The sequence below is a fragment of the Megalobrama amblycephala genome, linkage group LG12 (genome assembly GCF_018812025.1).
Source record: "Megalobrama amblycephala isolate DHTTF-2021 linkage group LG12, ASM1881202v1, whole genome shotgun sequence".
In the NCBI taxonomy this organism is placed as follows: Eukaryota; Metazoa; Chordata; class Actinopteri; order Cypriniformes; family Xenocyprididae; genus Megalobrama; species Megalobrama amblycephala.
In genome coordinates, this window is record NC_063055.1 from 23,881,764 (window position 1) to 23,901,642 (window position 19,879).

The following is a 19,879-nucleotide window of genomic DNA, read 5'->3' on the forward strand; positions in this document are numbered from 1 at the left end:
AAATTTCACAGGCAAAAAGGGTCCATTGCCTATTGTTTTCCCACAGAAGTCACTTTCAAACCTTTCTGCTTGTAAATGCAGTGAATTTTTGACTAGCTCCAACCTGTTGCGAAATCTGTATAGGGAACTATTTTGTCCTCATGCAAAATTCCCAAGTGCATGGATTGTATTGACTGGATTTTGCCAAACAACAGTAAATGTGACTGCACCTTTAGTGAGGCTAACTATAGCAAAAGTTCAGTGGAAAAGGTCTAGCAACCGTGATGTGAGATAAATAGACAAGCTGACACAAATTTCATGTTCTGGACATTTTTTAAATGTCTTTATTGGTATTATTGGTATTATTACGTAATGACACATAACATCAATGTTAGCGTTCTATCACTAATAATTTCTTGTTTTAAATTATACAACATTGCTTGGTTTTTGGCATTTAGGTTCCCACTAAAAAAGGAAGAAAAGAAAAAAAAAAGAGGCAATGAAATGAACACATGGAGTCTCAAAACGTTTCCCTTTTCCATTCCATAGAGCTAAGTGTTCTTTAGCAGCAACTGTTGTTTTTTAGATTTAGCTGTGACGCTAAGTTAATTGCCAACTCACACAAGTCAGGAGTATAGTGGTACCTTTTACTTATGTATTAATTCATATAGACAATGTTTTCTACTGAGGCAGATCTGATGACAATTTTAGCTCTCAGTTCAGACTTGGGGCTCCATTCCGAATTCATTAAGTATTTAGATTTGGAGTCACACAAGTTTGATACTAAACATAAGGGGAGAAAACTTCCTGTTGTATTCTACCGGAAGTGGAGGCAGAGTGTGCAAGAGCTCAACAACCATATGGTGCGTTATCGCAAACACAGAAAAGTGTCAGAGTTTACAGGGACACTTGTTCTTGTGTGGGATGAGGTGGAGGGTGCAAGTCTCTGGTTGCATGGAATGATGGAACACATCACACACAAGACGGCAAATCACAACATTTTAGAGGGGGTGGTGAGAAGAGTGTGTGTGTGTGTGTGTGTGTGTGTGTGTATGCGCGCGTCTCAGGTGGTCAACGTCTGTTCAGTCAAACTCACACTAAAACCCTTCGCCACTCTTCGGCCTTTCCCAAGCAAAGATTAATCGCATATAAACCAGTTTTTCCTTTTTCTCAACAAAAAATAAAATTATAAATTAGGAAAACAAAAGACAACAGAACACTAAATATAAAACAAACAAGATTGCATGTAACCATCAGGTCTCACAGCATCTGTTTCTTAATATTTTATAACGCTTTGTCCTTTTGTTTATCGATACACATAGGCAGGACTGTCTAACATGAATGTCGCATTTCCAAGGAGAGGAATTTGATCAAGGCTGCTTCCCCGAGTTAACTCTAAATTTCAAGTCTATATTGCATCTTAATGTAAACTGTATTTCATCTAAAGTCTGAACTCACATTTAATTGAGCTAAACTATCACATTTAACATGGCAAACTACTCTGAGCTGGTTTGGATTGCGAGTTTGGTCCACTTAAAGTTTGTTATATGCAATTTAAGACTCGATGTAAATTTGAATATGCAAATATGCAGAGTAAGGATTTTTGGATTTTAACACATTTGCAGAGAGAAATAGGGACGTTAAAAGAGTCACTTGTGAGAAATGTACTTCATTATATAAGTGCACTGCACAACAAATAAATGTAAATTTAGCTCAAATCAATACAATTTCTGGTTTTCTCTCAGGTTATTGGCTTTTAAACCACTGGGCTGAATTAAGAGAAGTTGTAGCACCCATTTGAGTTGACACTTCAGTTTTATTTTTGCAGTATTTTTGTACAAACAAATCGTTGAAGACAAATAGCTTATTCATCGTCAGCGCTTAGTGTTGGCAAAACGTTCAGCCCTTGTGGTAAAAACATTAGTATTTAAAAATCTACTTGCTCTATTTCTATGCAACTCACTGTTCAGACTCTAATATTGGGAGATTTGCTTTTGGAGTGGCAGACATGCAGATTGACGTGTGGTCATTAGCAGATTTGAATTAGACACTGGAAAAACAATGTTTTTAAAAAATGTTCCCATTCACATTTTCCATACTATTGAGCTGTAAACAGTACATTAACCAGTCCAAAATGGTGGACAGTGAAGATTTCTAAAATGGCCGCCTCAATTACAGAATTACCAAGCAGAAGATGCCTGTGAGAAATAAGTTCCTATGGGCCAAATTATCACTTACACATTAAGGAAGGTAATTCAAAACGGGTCCCACACCAGTCATTCAATTTTACAGACACCGGCAAAGCAAATAAAACCTTTACGCTTGTCTGATCAGCAGTAATTCATTTACTACAGGCAGCCATTGCAACAGACTAAAATAACTCATACTCATTCATGCTTTTAAAAGAGTCGGGATGGATGAGAATATTCACAGCTTTCCAGTTTTTGTTCTTGTTGTCCCTCTATGTGTCTGTCTGTGTGGGCTTTTTGAGGGCAGGGAGGTATGTGCCTTTGTATCCTGGTGGGCAGTTGAAATTTGGGTCCATTCAGTTTCCTCTCTCTCTCGCCCCATGCGTGCAATGCATTATGCCTTCAGCCAGGCTTTACCACAAGGTTTGTAACAGACAAAATTCATTCATTCTCTCTCTATAATACAGACTTTAATATGTCCTCAGGTGTATGTCAGTTTGTGTGTTTGTGTGTGTGTGTGTGTGTGTACCCTAACCCAGACTATGAACATCAGAATCCAGTTTGATGGTAGCTGAAAGGTTACATTTGGGGAATCATGTCCCGATAAAATCACTCTACAGTGCATGCACCCTCAAATTACAGCGGCAAACGCATATTCAGCTGGTGCACTACAGCCAGGCTGGAGTGTACACTATTTAGTGCACTTCCAAACTGCACCGTACACTTGTTTAATTCTATTGTCTGTCAATGGAGAAGAAACATCAGGGGAGCAGCCTCAGACAGGGGTTTACAGGGAGGGTTAGTATGATTACACGTGTGCATCTGTATGCGTTTAATGTCCACTTCAGTATGTGTTGCTCTTCGATGTCTGTGAATCTGTGTGTGTTTGTGGCTGTAATTCACTCAGTCAACAGTTTCATCTCACTCGCGAGGAGGGAGTTGATATTGTAAGCGGGATCTGCATTGACAGGGTTAGAGCCTGTTTCGTTTAGATCCCCCTCACTCTCGCTGGAGGTGGAGCTTGTGCTCATGGTGGACATGCCGTCAGGGATGGCACAGGTAGTGCCGGGTGGGCAGATCTCGTTGGGAATACAGACCTCTGTGGGGATCATCACCTCTGTGGGAATACACACCTCAGGCTCGCTGCTAGTTTCGCTGGTGCTGGACACCACAGAGAGTAGCGACATCTTCCTGCTGAGGCGACTCGGCAGGAGAGAGAGGGCGTAGTCGGCCACGATGCCCGCCACATCCATCCCGCACGCTTGGTCGAACGCAATGAAGCCTACATTGGCGTTGGCCTCGCACACCAAAAAGGAACCATCGTTTAGCTGTAGCAGATCGATCCCGCAGACGTCCATCCCCAAAATATTGCACACTTGCACGGCCAGCTGCTTGCCCTGCTCGCTAAGGGGGCACATCATTCCCACCCCACCTAGAAAAGAAATTGAAATGATGAACAGAGAGGCTATTGGGAAATTACGGTCAGTGTTATTGTTAATGTTAACAAAAATAATTAAAATCGGTAACTGAAATAAAGCTGAAATAGATTTTAAAAAAAAATTATAGAAAAATTAGAAATGCCGTCTTAGCAACTTACTGAAATATGTTTAAGAACTCAAATTAATAAAAATGAAAATTAAAGCTATACAGAAATTAAAACAAAAAAGCCAATTCAAAATAATAGTATATAAATACTAAAATAACTGCATGCATTGATAAATAAAACAATTCAATATCAAACAATAGTTTTTATTATTTTAATTATTACTTTTCTTCTATATAAAACTTATTTATACATGGGAATCTTAAAAAAAAAATAATAATAATAATAATAAAATAATGCAAGTTGATGAAGAAAAAAACAGCCACAGACAGAAATAATATCAGCAATTATAAAAAATAAATCAATAAATACATAAATATTTTTATTATTATTAATTATTATTATTATTATTATTATTATTATTATTATTATTATTATTATTATTATTATTATTATTATAATTATTATAATAATAATAATAATAATAGTAGGAGGGGAGGTGTGTGCAATTGTGTACCTAGTGAACAGTTGCTTTGCATGCGTCCGTCGGTAGAGCAGCGCAGCATGGACCCGATTACTCTCCCGCCGACCAGAACTACCCGCACATCCCGCCCATGGCTCTCCTTCACATACTCCTGAAACAGATATGGGGCGTCATGGCGAATCAGATGACATAGGTCTGAGAGGTGGTGCTTATCCCGGGCCAGGAACACAGCTTTACCTGTACAGATCAAATTGGGACATCATTAAAGACCAAGTATGATGAAGTGCAAATTTATCAATAGAGAGGTTGAGTGTAAAAGTACAGTTTTTTTTTTTGCTCAACTCTCATAATGGATTTTAGGAACTACCTAAACAAAATGCATCTATTTAAACAGGTTATGGAATATTTAAGAAGTTTCAAAGTGTTACTAAAGGCTAAAGCAATGATTGATTCCTCTGCATATGGAGCAAATAGAACAAGAAACAATCCAGGGTTAAATGTGTAAACTTTCATGTGATGACAATCTTGTGGAACGGTGTCAAATACATCCCTTTCACACATTAACAAATCATTTTACACTCTTGATACACTGCCAGGTATAGCAGTATGAATTTGGCTACATGCAGAACACTTGTTTTTAATTAACACAAGGAGGAAGAGAAAAGAATTAGATAATAGTCAATCTATCAGATCCAAGGAGATATGCAAGACACTAATTGCAGGGAGAGCACCCTAGAGCATCCAGGGGTTAAGTGTCTCGCTCAAGGGCACAAATGTGGTACAGCAGGTTTGTGAACTCTCCAGATGTTCAACCATCAGGCTGCCGCCACCCCACCCAATTCCTCCTGGATCAGAGGAAACCTTTCAAAACATGTCACTGCCCAACAAAGGTCAACATTGTGAGCCGTTTTATTTTCATCTGTAGTTCAATCTTTTAACAAAGGTTTGACTGAATTGTGTGTGTCCTGCTTTACGTAACCAGTGTTCCAAAACCTTTAACCAATAAATTTCCATGACTTGCCCAGTTTATGATAACTACTGGATGCAGATTAAAACATTTAGACTACAAAAAAAAAAAAAAAAAAAAAAGTGACTTCTAGCTGATAAATTTATTCATTACTTTTCTATTAATAGACTTAAAATTAATAAAGAAAACAATAACAAATACAATTTTATTGTATTAACATTGTAATTCCCTGATATTTACTCCATTTTCAATTTCTGTGGGAACACTGACAATGAACAGAACATTCAAAACAGATTTCAGCACATGTATGAACCTGTAGACAAACTGCAGCCTTCTGAGACTAGTTGAGAGCATTTTCCAGTTTAAAAAAAAAAAAGTTGTGGCCAGGTGTGGCCACTGCTCTTAACTTTAATGAGGCAAGATCTCATCTGACCGTGAGATTCTTGAGTTAATCCGGGACAGTTTGTGTAATTCTGTATGGTTGCCGATCATCAGCAACTACCATTAAAATAAATATATATAAATATATCATGCTTTCAGCACATACACCTCAAATTTGCTTGAAAAAAAGCAGTGCAGGACAAAGACGCCTTATGCGCACTGGGAGAAAGAAAGAAAGACAACCTTTGTTTTCAGAGTAAAAGAGATGATGTTTCTAAGCTGCCCGATTTCAGAGATCCAGCGTGCTGTATAACTTTGAGGCGTTTGTGTTCTCAGGGCTCCTCAAGGTTTGTCAGTACCCAGATCTGAAGTCTAATGTGGCCTGTTTCTTTCAGTCCCCAAAGGACCCATTATGCACACAGACTGTTCTAGGATCAGCGATTTACCTCTGTGTCCACGAGCGTTCTTCACCACCACAGGGTAACCCAGCGGCTCAGCTTCATCGATCATCTTGCGGAAGTTGTCGTGTCCTCCTGGAGACACACACGCACAGCTTAGTGAATATGTAATGAATGTAATTAAAAGTGAGATTTAATTTGAGCGCGAGATTCCTGAGCAAGACGCAAACAGCTCTAATGAAACAAGCAACACTGAGACATTCAATATCCACATGAGAAGAACTGCAACACTGACAGGTTTTTTTTTTTGCCACGCACGTTTCCCATTTCCTGGACGGCACTCTGTCCAACTACGTGGCCAGTTTTTGAAGGTTAATGGCTCAAAGATGTTTTAGGAAAATATGTTCTTCCGAAGAAACATGATGGCCACATGTCAGACCCAGAGGCTGTGCTATAAATAATTGTATCACTCTGTAAAAATTTTCCTCATGGTCTATTTTTATACTTTGTTTTCATTTCTCCTTTAAGAATGTAGAAATGTGTTCTATGCATGTACATTTTATATAATCTCAATATAGCCAATATGAACCGTTTTAATAATTAAAAATGACAATTCATGTAATTCATGCTTTGGACATGTATGGTCTGTTATTCATGTTTTAAATTTAAGTCACAGTCAATGTTTATGACTTCAAACACCTGAACTTGGCAAAACAGACATTGTTTTCTTTTTTTGTATCTATATTACAATGCCAGACAGCATTTGAAATTAGCCAATGTTCAGTAAATGACAGAATTTTTAATTAATGCAACCTCTGGTTTGATAGTACGTGTCCAAGATGAAACAAACAGAGAAAACATATGGAAAGACAGTAGAAGCAAGAGAGAAAGAGAAAGCGAAGACATGGGTAGAAATAGAATTTAAGCTCAAACCAAAACCACAGCCAGTATAACTGTTGAATGTGTCAGCACCCTGTACATCCTCAAATATAAATATTCTTCATGCTTTTGAAGAGAACATTCTTTATGGATGTAGAATCAGTTTGGCTGGTTTGAGAGGAGCAGATGAACTCGTTCAGCGATCAGTAGGAGGGGGCAAAAGAGAGAAAATGAAGGGTATGTCATATTGGCTCTGCCAGGAACACATCTCTACAGCAGCTGTATCTGCTTTTATACACCAACCCTTCCCATCTATTCAGTCTCTCTCTGGTTTTTCCCATTTTGGTTTTCTTCAGTTAGTAATGAGGGCTTCCCCTTTCGTTCTACAAACAGGAGAGTGTCGCATAAATGGCCGTTGTCTTTTAGAATATATGATAAATACAGGAGTGCACCATGGGGTTGGTAAGATTTTGTGGTAAAACTTTACAATGAGGTTCATTAAACATTAGTTAATATATTAACTAACATGAACTAACCATGAGCAATACATTTGTTACTGTATTTACTAATGTTAACGTTAATAAAAATACAGTTGTTCATTGTTTGTTCATGTTAGTTCACAGTGCATTAACTAATGTTAACAAGATTTTAATGATGTATTAGTAAATGTTGAAATTAACATTAAAAGAGGAATAAATGCTGTAGAAGTGCAACATTATTAGTTCATGTTAACTAATGTAGTTAACTAATGTTCACTAATGAACCTTATTGTAAAGTGTTACCGATTTTGTAATGTTTCTGAACTTTATGGTCACAAATTAATGCATCCTTTGCATACAGCCAATATTGATTCTTAAATCCCAAGAATCGATCTTTTAGTCTATACTGTTTTCAGTTAATGAATGAACAAACCTGAACAATTTTTGAAACAAAATGAACAACTTCGTATCGTGCCTCCCATCCAATAAATCTCAATCTTTGTTGCTTTGTTACTTCCGATATGAAAAGGTCTCAGCTTTCAAATTCGGTTAATTATATTATGAAACTCAAACAATACCGTTTAGGCGTTCTTTCATGCGTCAAGATGGATTGCTGTAGCTCTTCAGTTCAAGAGAAGCAGCAGTGCGGAGCGCACATGAACTGATCATCTCTTCCTCTTTATGTACGTTGAAAGATATGGTGTAACTTACCAAAGTCAGTTATGTCACATGTAAATCGCTCAGTGTTTCAACCATGGAAAAACATCAATAAAACAGCCTCTAAACAATCCATTCAATACAATACATTTAAGCCATTTAAATGTCCAAAAACTCATTCGTCAGCTAGAAAAATTAACTTTAGAGAGGATTATTTTGCTAAACATATGCATCATATTGCATATTCATTGTATTTTTAATTAAATTGTTCAATATTAAAGGCAGGGTAGGTAAGAAATTTTGTTCCAAATTTGTTTAAACTTTCTATATATATACATGCATAATTAAAATGTAAGAACTCTGGTAAAAAGAGTATAAAAATCGAGTGACTCTAGACCGTTTAATCTGTATTAAACACAGCTCATTATTTCCATCCGGGACGAAACATAGGATTGGCTTAGGCGGCTGTCACTCTCTCGCAACCATGGCAACCACCCTTTTGCCACACATGACCTGCCCACTTGCGCGCGCACGTTTGATTTGGGGAATCCAAGAGGCACGGATCCTAGGAATACCAAAACAATGGCAGAGAAACAGCAAGCTAAATTCACAGTATCGGCCTATGCAGTTAGTGAAGGCAAACCAGGCAAAAAAAGGAAGACAGTAACAGTACAAGAAAAGGCAATGAACAAAAAGTCTTTGGATAAACAAAGAAATAAAACGCGAGTTAATATCGGCGTGGCTTTCCAGCGATGGCGAGAACTGAGGGAACTCAAGGGGCTGAAAAGTGACTCCTTGATGGCTTTATTTCTGCTGGACAGGTAAATCTTTCTTTTTGTATTTTGATCATACATATTTTTTTGTTTATTTTTTCATGAAGCATGTGTCATTAGCACACGTAGCTGCGTAATATAGCTAACATAACATTACTTAGCGAGCCGTAGTAGAGACGATAAATAATGATAGCTATAGTGTTGAATTGTGCATAATTTTACCCTCTGTCTAAGTCTTTTACCATGTTCACCTGCAAGTTTACCTGCACGTTTTTTTCGCCTTTGTTTTGTTTTTATATTCTCTACCTATGTTTACTGATGTCTTTATCTTGTATCTGTGTGTGTCGTACACACTTTGTTGTATGTGTGTGTTATTATTTTGTGTCTGCAATGCAGTTGTGAGTTGATATTTGAGTGTATGTTACTCTGTTGATCTGTAGAACAACGTATATGTTATGAATCTTACACGAAATTCATCTTCATCACAGTGTAAATGATGGTAATGGAAAAACGTGTATCATGCAACCTGTTTTTAGCTTTGCCTTATAGATAACTAGCTCGTTAGCGAATCAAAAAATATATATTTTAAACTTTACCAATATCAATATGCTAGCTTGATAGTGAGTACTAAAATACATCTTGTTTGTTTATCTTCATAATTTTAAAGTTATTTTTATTACATGTGATTCTGACATGATGTCACTACATGCACTGTGCTCCTTCCTCTCCGCTCGTCTCAGGTAAATAATGCGTCTTCCAGCTCAGTGGTCGGAGTCACACGTTCATGCGTTTTGGGGGCGTGGCTTTGGAAGGAGCCCAGAAGGGAGGGGGTGGAGTGAATGGAAATAATGAGCTGTCTTTAAAACAGTCGTGAGAGGTCTACAGACACTCGATTTTTATACTTTCTTTTTCAGAGTACTTACATTTTAATTATGTATTGATATATAAATAAAGTTTAAACAAATTTTGAAAAAAAGTTTTTTATACATTTTTTTGCCTACCCTGCCTTTAAATGTGTTTTGAAATAAATCATGTTTTTATGACAGCCACAATTTAAATGTTTATATTAAAGCTGCAGTCCACGATTTTTGGCCCTCTAGCGGTTAATAAACAGAACTGCACTCGTCTTGCGGAACAACATTGTAGCCGGAGCTACTTTTCTCCATGTATGTCTATGGCAAGTCACGCAGTTACTGTGATACTCTGCGGCGAGTCCTACCAGTCCAGTCTGAAATAGTCCGAATATAAACACTTATTATAAGTGTACCATAATGATTCAGGATAAGACAAAAACACGGTTTGGAAAATGGATTCATGTTGTACATTCTATTTATATAATTTTTGTACATTTTGAACAAAAAAAATGTAAGTAGCCTACAAGTAAGTTAATTTTAACCTTTAATTTTATAGTGACGTACCACCTGGGGTTCTCAGTATAGGTTATAGCCTAGCTAAAAGATAGGACCAATTCATCAATATTAAAACAAATTGAATAAAAATCAAATTGTGAATTTTGTGTCAATGCCCAGCCCTAATATTTATATAAGATGTAATTTTTTTTTTTTTTTTTTTTTTTTATTACAAATTGATAATTGGGGATTGATGTGTTTCATCATCTCTCACCGTAAGAGTACGTGTCAGGCAGAGGCACTCCATGCCCAGCAAGCTCCTGGAAGGTCCAGAACTTATTGACACAGTTGAGGATGGCCTGAGGGCGGTTGACCAGACGACAGCCCAACTTCTCCAGGTGACGCAGTACGGTGATGTCACTGTCCGACTGGACCCATGGGGTCGGAACGCGCACCACAGCAACTTGCGGGTATGAGGTAACGTTTTCCTGCCCAACCCGCAGACCTGAAAGAAAGACAGAAAGGAAAGATAAATCACATGCTGCAGTACAGGCAGTGCAGTCTGTGTTTTGACCGGTGCAGTATTGTGTGGAGGGATTACACTCGTATCTGAGCAACCAATGAGAGCCAGACTTTCATTTGGATGTGTCGCCCTTTTCTCTCACATGCAAACACTCAATGTGACAGATGAGCTGGCCTTAGTTCACAAAACACACAACAGCAGCATCTCTGTAATACTAAATAGCTGATCTCCTTCAGAGAGCTGTTACACAATGCTGCAGAAGGTCGCTTGCTTTGCCTCGCTATAGCGACGTTCACGTTGACCCACTAACCCAGTTTGTACTGCTTTCTGTTTTTAATTAAGATGCCAGTTTGGTTTTATGCTCACTTAACACCAGCCTTCACTTGAGTAAAATCTTAAATCGGTTTTAAAGCCGGCGCTCATTGGACTTGACTTAAATCTTGCATTTTGACTCAGATTATGAATACAAGAGCAGAGAGCAATCAAACATTACTAAAAATGGCAAACATGTAATTTTGTTGTTTGGATGGAACAGAACGCACAAAATAGCAGAAGAAAGGATTTCAGAGATTACATAAAGCCAAATATATGATTGAGTATTTCAAGAAACAACAGGAAATGGAAATCAGAGGATATAAAAAGGAGCCATGAGAGAACAAGAGACAAAACATGAATGCGTCACTGTATTTCTAATCTCTCCTGCTTCTCCGCCATCTTAGGATGGAGCAACACACACACAAACCACGACTCAGCATCTTCACTAGCAACTGCTACATCAGCACTCTCTTTTCCTCTCATGGATCAAAGCAGATGGGACTTGAATGCAGTAAAACGGGCATGACAGGACTATATTGGCATATATGAAATGAAAGAGAAATGCAAACATTTTTGATTACCAAGAAAAAAAAAAAAAAAAAAAGTTCAAATTAAATAACATTATGTTTTTTGAATGTTGACTGAACAGCCATCGTCTTTGATCTTTTTCCCATCAAATAGCTCTGTTCCAAAACCTAGCAAGTTTCCTAAACAGGCAACATCCTAATTGTCACAGAACCTCATAAGCATCTCAATGTGCTACACCAACAATGCACACACAATTTTTTTAAAGAGAATTTGACTTTAACATGTTGCTAACCTAATATCATAACACTCAAATAAAAATACAAGGCACACACAAATATTGGGTGCAATAATACATTTTAAATTACAACAAACTGTGCTATTAATTACAACCAAGTAATTACTCTTCCATTCAAAAGTTTAGGGTTAGCAAGATTGTTTTTGAAACATCTCTAATGCTCACCCTAAGGCTGCATTAAAACGATCAAAAATATATTTTGATCAAATACAGGGATACATTTTTCAGAATTCTTTGATGAACAAAGTTCAATGCAAAAGCATTTTTGAAATAGAAATCTTTTGCAACAATGATAAAGTCACTTGATCAATTTTTATGCATCGAGGTATTCATTTCCTTTTGATAGACAAGTCTATATTTGTAGTTGACATTTCTCTCACCATACCCACCATCCTGGATGGTGTCAGTGGTTCACTAGGTTTTGAAACACCAATTCTTACTCAATATATTTCATAACACGGATAAACATGGTAGAATGTTTACTTATTTGGTTTTGAATAAACCAATTACCTGACTAATTCCCAATAAAACAGCACACTACATAAACCAACTGTAACCAACCAGGTACACTAACAGATCTGAAGCTCATACCAGACTGACTAATATCCGGAGGAAATGAAAGTCATATACTCACTGCAGCACAGAGAATCACCCCTTAAAGGTATAGTTCACCCAAAAATGAAAGTTTCATCATCATTCTCTCACCCTCAAGTTGTTCCAAACCTGTATGAATTTCTTTCTTCTGCTGAACACAAAAGAAGACATTCTGAAGAATGTCAGTAACCAACAGTTGATGGACCAAAGTGACATTTTATTTTTTTCATACTATAGAAGTCAATGGGGCCCATCAACTGTTTGGTTAGTGACATTCTTCAAAATATCATCTTTTGTGTCCAGCAGAACAACAAAATACATACATGTTTGTAACAACTAGAGGGTGAGTAAATGATGACAATTTTCATTGTCGGGTGAACTATCCCTTTAAGCACTTGTATGTACTGACCTTTATTTGTTTTATCTTACATGTACGTAATACAAGACATACGTCAATTAAGGTTATTTTATTTGTATCTGCCTGAGGCTCAATCAGTAAATGTATTCACAGACTCAGAACATACAGCATGTCCCCAACTTCCCCCTTCTGTCAGTTCTGCGGCAGCTGTCTCACTGTGGGTTAAGAAGCATGACTGACTCACACTCACACCGAATCCAGAGCGAGTGAGGATTTCAGGGTAACCTACTGTGTTAAGCACAGTATAGACACAGGGTTAACCTACTTCAGAGGTATGCTGTGAGGGTAAGGTGAGCTGGAATTAGATACAGGTAGATAAACAGACAAAACACATGATAAGTAATCCCCATTAACAGCCACAACAGCCAATCACACAGTGCCTGGATAATACAACAATTATTCAATATAAACTACCATTCAAACGTTTGGGGTTGTCTCTTATATGGCCATTAAGGCTGTATTTATTTGATCAAAAATTATAGTAAAAACAATAATATTGTAGAAAAAAAAAAAATAATAATAGTAAACTTAAGTTTACTTGAATACATTTTAAAATGTAATTTATTCCTGTGATGGCAAAATCATTACTCCAGTTTTCAGTGTCACATGAAATCATACTCAAGAAGCACTTCATTATTATTATCAAATGTTGAAAAAAAAAAAAAAAAAAAAAAAAAAAAAAAAAATCAGGATACTTTGAATAGAATTTGTTTGATTGTTTTGTTACAAAACTGGCCCTAAACTTTTGAATGGTGGTGCAAGTGAAAATGTCAAATATTCATTTGTTTTACTTAATTAAAATGCATCTTGAGTGTTCTGAATACTTGTCATTCAGCAGCCAATGAGAGAGTAGTACTCAAAACTACATTACCATATTTAAATTCATCCTGCAGATTTTCAACCACAATCAAAAAAAAAAAAAAAAAAAAAAAAAAAGCAATGTTGCTTACCATTCATAAACAAGCGGGACTGCCATAAACAACTCGCATACTGCTCAAATTGTGTGTATTAAGGGCTAGAAATGGCATTCATTCCTGTATCATCCAGACTGACGCTTTATTACACAATCATACACCAGAGAAACTTGAAATTGAGTCCCCCTAAAGCCACTGAATTTACAGTATTGTTATCAAACACTGAGGTTCCTAACTCAAGTGAACCATCTTCTGCATTTTGCTTTTTCCTAGTTGAGATAATAAAGGGGAACTACCTCAATTTTAGTGCAAAACAGATACACTTCCCAACCTTCTTCTATGTCTATAAAGACTAGGCCTAGGACTTTGTTGATAGAAAGAAATGTCTTGGGAAGTTGATTCAATTGTTCCGGTCTGAAGTTTCACGTACCACTAACTACAGTCACGTGTGCGCATTATCTGCACATTTTTTATATTTTTCAGCATGCTTGCAGTTTATGCATATGCGAGACAATAAATTGGTGTTAGATTTCACATGTCTTAGAGGAATGGACACTTGACATCAAAAAGTAACGCGCGCACACAGCTCACACCATCACATGAAGTGAAAAATCATGCTGCCAAAAGTCCTGAACCGTGATTGCCTATTGATTGTTTGATTGCCGCATGTGGCGTAACACGCACAGCAGGTGAGAAGATACTATACACACACTCTTGGGGCGCCTGTCAATAGGTTCACATATAAATTCAGAAATGTATTATTCAGGAATTTTGATATGTCCTCAAACTGCAATGTTTTTACTGACACAAGCGATCATGATTATGTGCTGACCTACTCTGTTCCATGTGTCTCTTGATGATGTAACTGAGCAGAATGTCAGGATCTCTGGGGGTTTAAATCCCGGAGCTGACCAACTGTCAACCACCTCTTTATCGGACCAAGACAGGATCCAGGCCAGCACATTAAACACACACAGACATAAACATGACGGGCCAACAACCTGCTCCAGTTGTGCTGCCGTTGTGTTCTCCATACAGCTGTCTACCTTTGCATTAAAGTAGGTCAACGTGGTCTCAGTTCATCTCTCCTTCTTAGCTTGTCTGTTCGGGTCTTCCTGTTAGACTGGCTATCCATTATGTCGCAAAGTCACACCACTAAACTTAAAGTAGCTGATTCAAGGCAGAGCTGCATTGGTGCATAGCCACTCCCTTTACCTCAGGTCCATGCAAAATGCACAATGTCCCAGTGCCCATCTGCACCACCTAAAAGAAATGCTGTCATGTCAAACCAAAACAGCCCCACCCACCAACAATGGCAACACTGGTGTCAATAACTCAGATCATTATCTTATGAAACACTTTGCAACTTGCTGTCAGTTTATTATTAAAGGGATAGTTGAGCTGAAAATGGAGGGGAAAAAAAAAAAAAAAAAAAAAAAAATCACCATTATGTTGTTCCAAATCGGTATGTTTTACTTCCAAGACGACGTTAGGCAGAATAACAGACTAGGTCACCATTCGCTTGCATTGTATGGAAAAAAAGATGCAGTTAAATTGAATGGTGACTCAGGCTGCCAACCTCTCACATTCTGCCTAACATTTCATTTTGTTTACCACTGAAGAAAATAAGCATGATGATGGTTTGGAACAACATGAGGGTGATTAAATATTAAGAAATGCATGCATTTTTATGTTAAATATCCTTTTCATTTCACAGCATGACCCCCACACATATGTTTTCTGCATATTATAAGGGGTTCTGCCAGATCAATTCACACACTAGGTCTTAAAGTGACCTGAAGTCATCTTTGGTAGAAACCATTGTTGACTCCGATTTTTAAATGCTTAAGCATTTAAGTGTCTATAAAACAAGACTGGTAAAACAAGATAGTGTATGACTAAGAGGATTCAGTATAGGTGTGTGTATCTTTAAGCATCCCGGATACCACAAGTTTAATAGACAATGTCTGTATCCTTAGTGACGCTTTGCTACCAGACCGTGATGCTATTACAAAGATGATCGACGGTACAAACATCTTCCGGTTGATAAAACATTTTTTAAAAAGTCGCATTTTAGTTGAGGTTTGCACGTGACGAATCGATTATTTCGATTATTTCAAAGCCCTTTGTATGAGGAACCTCGCGCGAATGCGTCATAATATACCAGATCAAATCATTTCGATCAAAGCTTGCCGACTGAATATTAAAAAAATAAATATATAAATAATGGCGAGTGCATCACCTGAATATAACGGGTCTTTGTGAACGTCGCGCCATCTGCGCTCGAGGCTTTATGTGTTGATAATGAACGCGCTCGCGCCGCACACTCGTGACTGTTCGCGCGCACATGGTGCAACAATACACGGTGATGTATCTAAATACTGGCGTGAATACATTTAAATATTCGCTATGAGATAACAATTTCTCCACTGTTTTAAACGGCCTTCCATCCATCGACTAGGCTATGGTGGCTGGCTGGCTGAAAGTGGGTTAGGCGGTCACCCACCCGCACATCTACACAAAACACACTCGCACGGTGATGCACATCCGCTCAATGCAAGCGCGCCGCGCTGCTAACCATCCACACTGTCCAGTTATTTAGCCAACTCAACAGTTTAAACACAAAAACAACGTCAGTGCTCGTATAGATGGAATGTATGCATATATGTGCGTAAGGTTTTACCGAGCTGTCCGTCCGTGATGGTCAGGACGATCTCATCCATGAGAAGATAGCGGAATTCAACATCGTCCTCGGCGCAGCGCTCCTTCAGAGCTCGCAGGATCTGGACCTGCGGGTATTCCTGGCTGATCCGCCGGTCTGTGATAAACCACACCCGGGAACACATGTTTTTGGAGCTTCGGGTAGCTTGCAACAGGGACACGAAGCTGATGCCACACAAAGAGCCGCAACACTGTTTTTTTTAAAAAAAAAACAAAACACAGTTAATCCGCTCTAACCAGATCCGAGATCAAACAAGAACGCACCTAAAATCGATTTTTAACGAACACGCGGTGAGGGGGCTGCAATTTTGCCTCCTAAATAACCGAAAAATGATAACGCGCTCCCCCACTGAGGGCAACAGTAATTGCCCCCAACACGGGCTAACAAAAGCCTCGCTACAGAGCTCGGTTCCTCTTGCTCACTACGATACAGACTTTCAAAGATATACCGACAAAATGGAGAGCGAGCGGATGAGAGGCTGGATGTTGTGACGAGTGATGCCCCTGCTGATCTCCGGTGCTCGCGCTGCTCTCAGCCCTACGCCTCGGCTTTTCCAGCACGCGCTTCGCGTTTACAACTCTTTCCCTCGCGCTCATGCACAGCCCGCACCAGCCAATGAGCGAGAAGGGCTCGCGCTCACATTGACCATTCGCAGTCCGCAGTCCTCACCGCGAACCAATCGGTGGAGAGAACAAGGGGAGGCTCGAGATGTCCGCAGGAACCAATGGGAGATGCGGGGTGCAACAAGGCAGAGGGGAGGAGGTGACGTATGCGCGGGCGTGCGCGCGCTCGTTCTATGCTAGGATTTTTTGTGTGTGTGTGTATGAGCGCGTGGCAGGAATTTCAGCAAGGGAGAGGGGAGGGGAGTCTCCAAGAGCGCGCACTACCCCCGAACCGGTTCAGACCGGGCGTGGGGAGGTTTGGTTTGGTTTAGTTTGGATACCAACGCCTGTCTCGCTCATGCTACGTGTTGAAACGGTCAGAAAAAAAACGGTTGAGCGAAGAATCCCCCCCAACCCCGAGGAAGAGGGAACGCGCGCGTCTGCAGGCGCATCCTCTCTCTTTTGTGAAGCTCAACCAGCGTCTTCTTAATGTCGTGGCAACCCCATAACAACAAAACACTGAAGATAATTTCTCTCTCTTTTTTCTTTCTTTTTTTGAAAGATAGATGTCGGAAATTGATAGCTTGTCAGTCCAGAAATTCGAGTTAGTGTGCCACTATATATATGGCGTTGTTTAATTTCTTTTGTTCGTTTTAGTGACATATATACATAGCTTGGAGGCAATTTAAATAGTTCGTCACGGATGCAGAACCCTCACTATTATGTGAGATCATCAAATCATACCACGACAAAATGACCCACTTTGGCTTTGTTTACACCCAGAGAGGGAGGGGCGAGAGAAAACAGATATTATAGATGCAGACATTATCAAACCGTCCGTTAAATAAAGGTCTTTAAATAAAATCAAACCTGTCTCAAATGAATCTTTCTTCTGTTCTCTGTGAAATGTGATCACAAAAATAACACAATGCAGAAAATCCTCATTTCAGCCTTAAAGGACTGTTGGTCCCGCCTTTATTTCGACCTTCACGTCCATCAACCTCCAGCGCCAATTTTTCTAAGCCAATCAGCTTTCAATAAATATTTTCAGGGCGGAACATTTATGGCGTGATACTTATTTATTTCTTCTATGTCGATACGTACATTGCACAGCCTGAATAATGTTTATAAAACTATGACCCACTCATGTTACTAAAGTGCTTTAATATGATGGACAAATTAAAGTTTTTCTTCAGCAAATGCATCATTATTTCTAAACAATGATGTGGGCGTCTGTGATGTAAATTTCATGATGTTGCGATCATGCGGCGAGTCAACACTGCCACCTAGTGGATATTATTACTATAACATCAGCACGCACATAAACCATTACTTTATATTCAGATTGAAGCTTTTATTGACATAATATTCATACGTAAAATACATAGAATAATAAATATAATATTTGGATTTTTTTCTTGATTCTTTTAAGTAACCAGTTGTGCAAGACAATAAACACTATCCATGGTTCATTAGCATTTAGTTTTGAGTCATATTTAGACATAGGGCTGGTTTCACAGACATAGTTTAGATTAAGCCAGGATTCAATGTCTTCAGTTCAATTAGGACATTTAAGTAGCTTTTATAAACATGCCTTACTGGTGTGCATCTTGAGACGAAACAATGGCAATGATATAATTTAAGATATTCCAGTGAAAGTTGCTTTCAGTTAAAACAGCTCAAACATGCATTTTAGTCAAGGACTATAGGCTTAAGCCTTGTCTGTGAAACCGGAGGATAATGTACAATAACAATATGTTTATGAGGCTTGTGAGTACTATTGGAATGCATCTGAAATGCCACTGACATTCTTTACTCTTGGGATGCATAATTGTTTGGGTAGAATTAAAAACTGATACGTTTATATATGTTTATGAGTTTAGCTTGCACTTTTTTTTTCTTTTGTGATATCATGCAATTGAAGAATCAAACACATATTCATTAAGTGAACGTAGAACAGAGCAATTTATTCAATCATTCACATTAAAAAAAGCTTCTGAAACTCTTTTAAGCCTGAAAACTTTGAGTCAATAATTTTGGGTCAAGAATATAAATGCCACAAAGCAAACTTTTTGGCTGAAAATAAACAATGGATTAAAAGTTACAAAAAGGATTAAGCCTACAATAATTGTTTGTTATTTCTCTCTAGAAGACAAGTTAGATATTATCAGTTCTGATATATTATAAAGAAGCCCATTTAGCTAAGTGTATCTTCCTGCTAGCAAGCTTTGGTAAAATTTTCAGTCACAACAATCAATCATAGTGTAAACATTTCACAGTGTTCATATTAGCCTTAAACTTTTTACCTGTTAACTTGTTCTAAAATGTTAAAATGGATCCAATTAAAGAACAGGTCTTCTAATAAAAAATATAATCATTTAACATTTGTCCTAAACACTGCATCTCTGCTTTATGATCATTGACCCTTTTAGGACTTTTGTTTACCATCAGCATGGCCACTCAACAAGACACAAATTTGTGCTAAAACAATCATCTTTAGAGATTTCCAGACCTGATGGCCAATGTCTTATTTCACAAATAACTATCTTCCCAAATGTTACACAATATGTGCATCAAAAAATGAGACCTACTCATTTGACAGCTGACCAAATATGTTTATATTTCAGCAGGAGAATAGCGCAAAAAGTAAGGGAGAGAGACTTCTAAAATAGATTCATACATATTTGTGAACAGAATATACATTTCTCCTGCCCCTTGAGGTACAGATATATTATATTCTGACCCTTCCCTTCACTCAGACATGAAATCTCTGGCATGCATGAAGTTTAAACTGCATCTATACAACAAATAAAACACAACTAACACAATCTACAAAAATAGAAGCAGTTACCATTACAATAATACCTGTTTTCCAGTGAACTTCACTGAA

General features: G+C 38.1%; 1 protein-coding gene across 2 annotated transcripts; it reads right to left on the reverse strand.

The window, feature by feature from the left end:
* Positions 1–293: 293 nt before the first annotated feature.
* Positions 294–17,983, reverse strand: rimkla (ribosomal modification protein rimK-like family member A). Of its 2 annotated transcripts, none has more exons than XM_048209805.1 (6): positions 17,860–17,983; positions 16,349–16,577; positions 10,353–10,583; positions 5,990–6,076; positions 4,229–4,432; positions 294–3,600 (listed from the first exon to the last, which is right to left on the reverse strand). In XM_048209805.1, exons 2-6 carry the CDS (start codon positions 16,509–16,511, stop codon positions 3,068–3,070), a joined length of 1,218 nt encoding a protein of 405 aa, XP_048065762.1. In that variant the 5' UTR covers positions 16,512–16,577; positions 17,860–17,983; the 3' UTR covers positions 294–3,067. The 2 variants fall into 2 exon arrangements, with proteins under 2 accessions (XP_048065762.1, XP_048065761.1); XM_048209804.1 differs by lacking the exon at positions 17,860–17,983 and adding an exon at positions 16,836–17,054.
* Between the last annotated feature and the right edge of the window lie 1,896 nt (positions 17,984–19,879).

Excerpts from the sequence above, each read along its gene's own strand:
- rimkla (XM_048209805.1), bottom strand. The coding sequence starts at position 16,511 with ATGTGTTCCCGGGTGTGGTTTATCACAGACCGGCGGATCAGCCAGGAA. Across the intron at positions 6,077-10,352 it reads GCCTGACACGTACTCTTACG|GAGGACACGACAACTTCCGC; the intron begins GTGAGAGATGAT and ends GTGTGTCTCCAG. Across the intron at positions 4,433-5,989 it reads GAACGCTCGTGGACACAGAG|GTAAAGCTGTGTTCCTGGCC; the intron begins GTAAATCGCTGA and ends TGATCTGTACAG.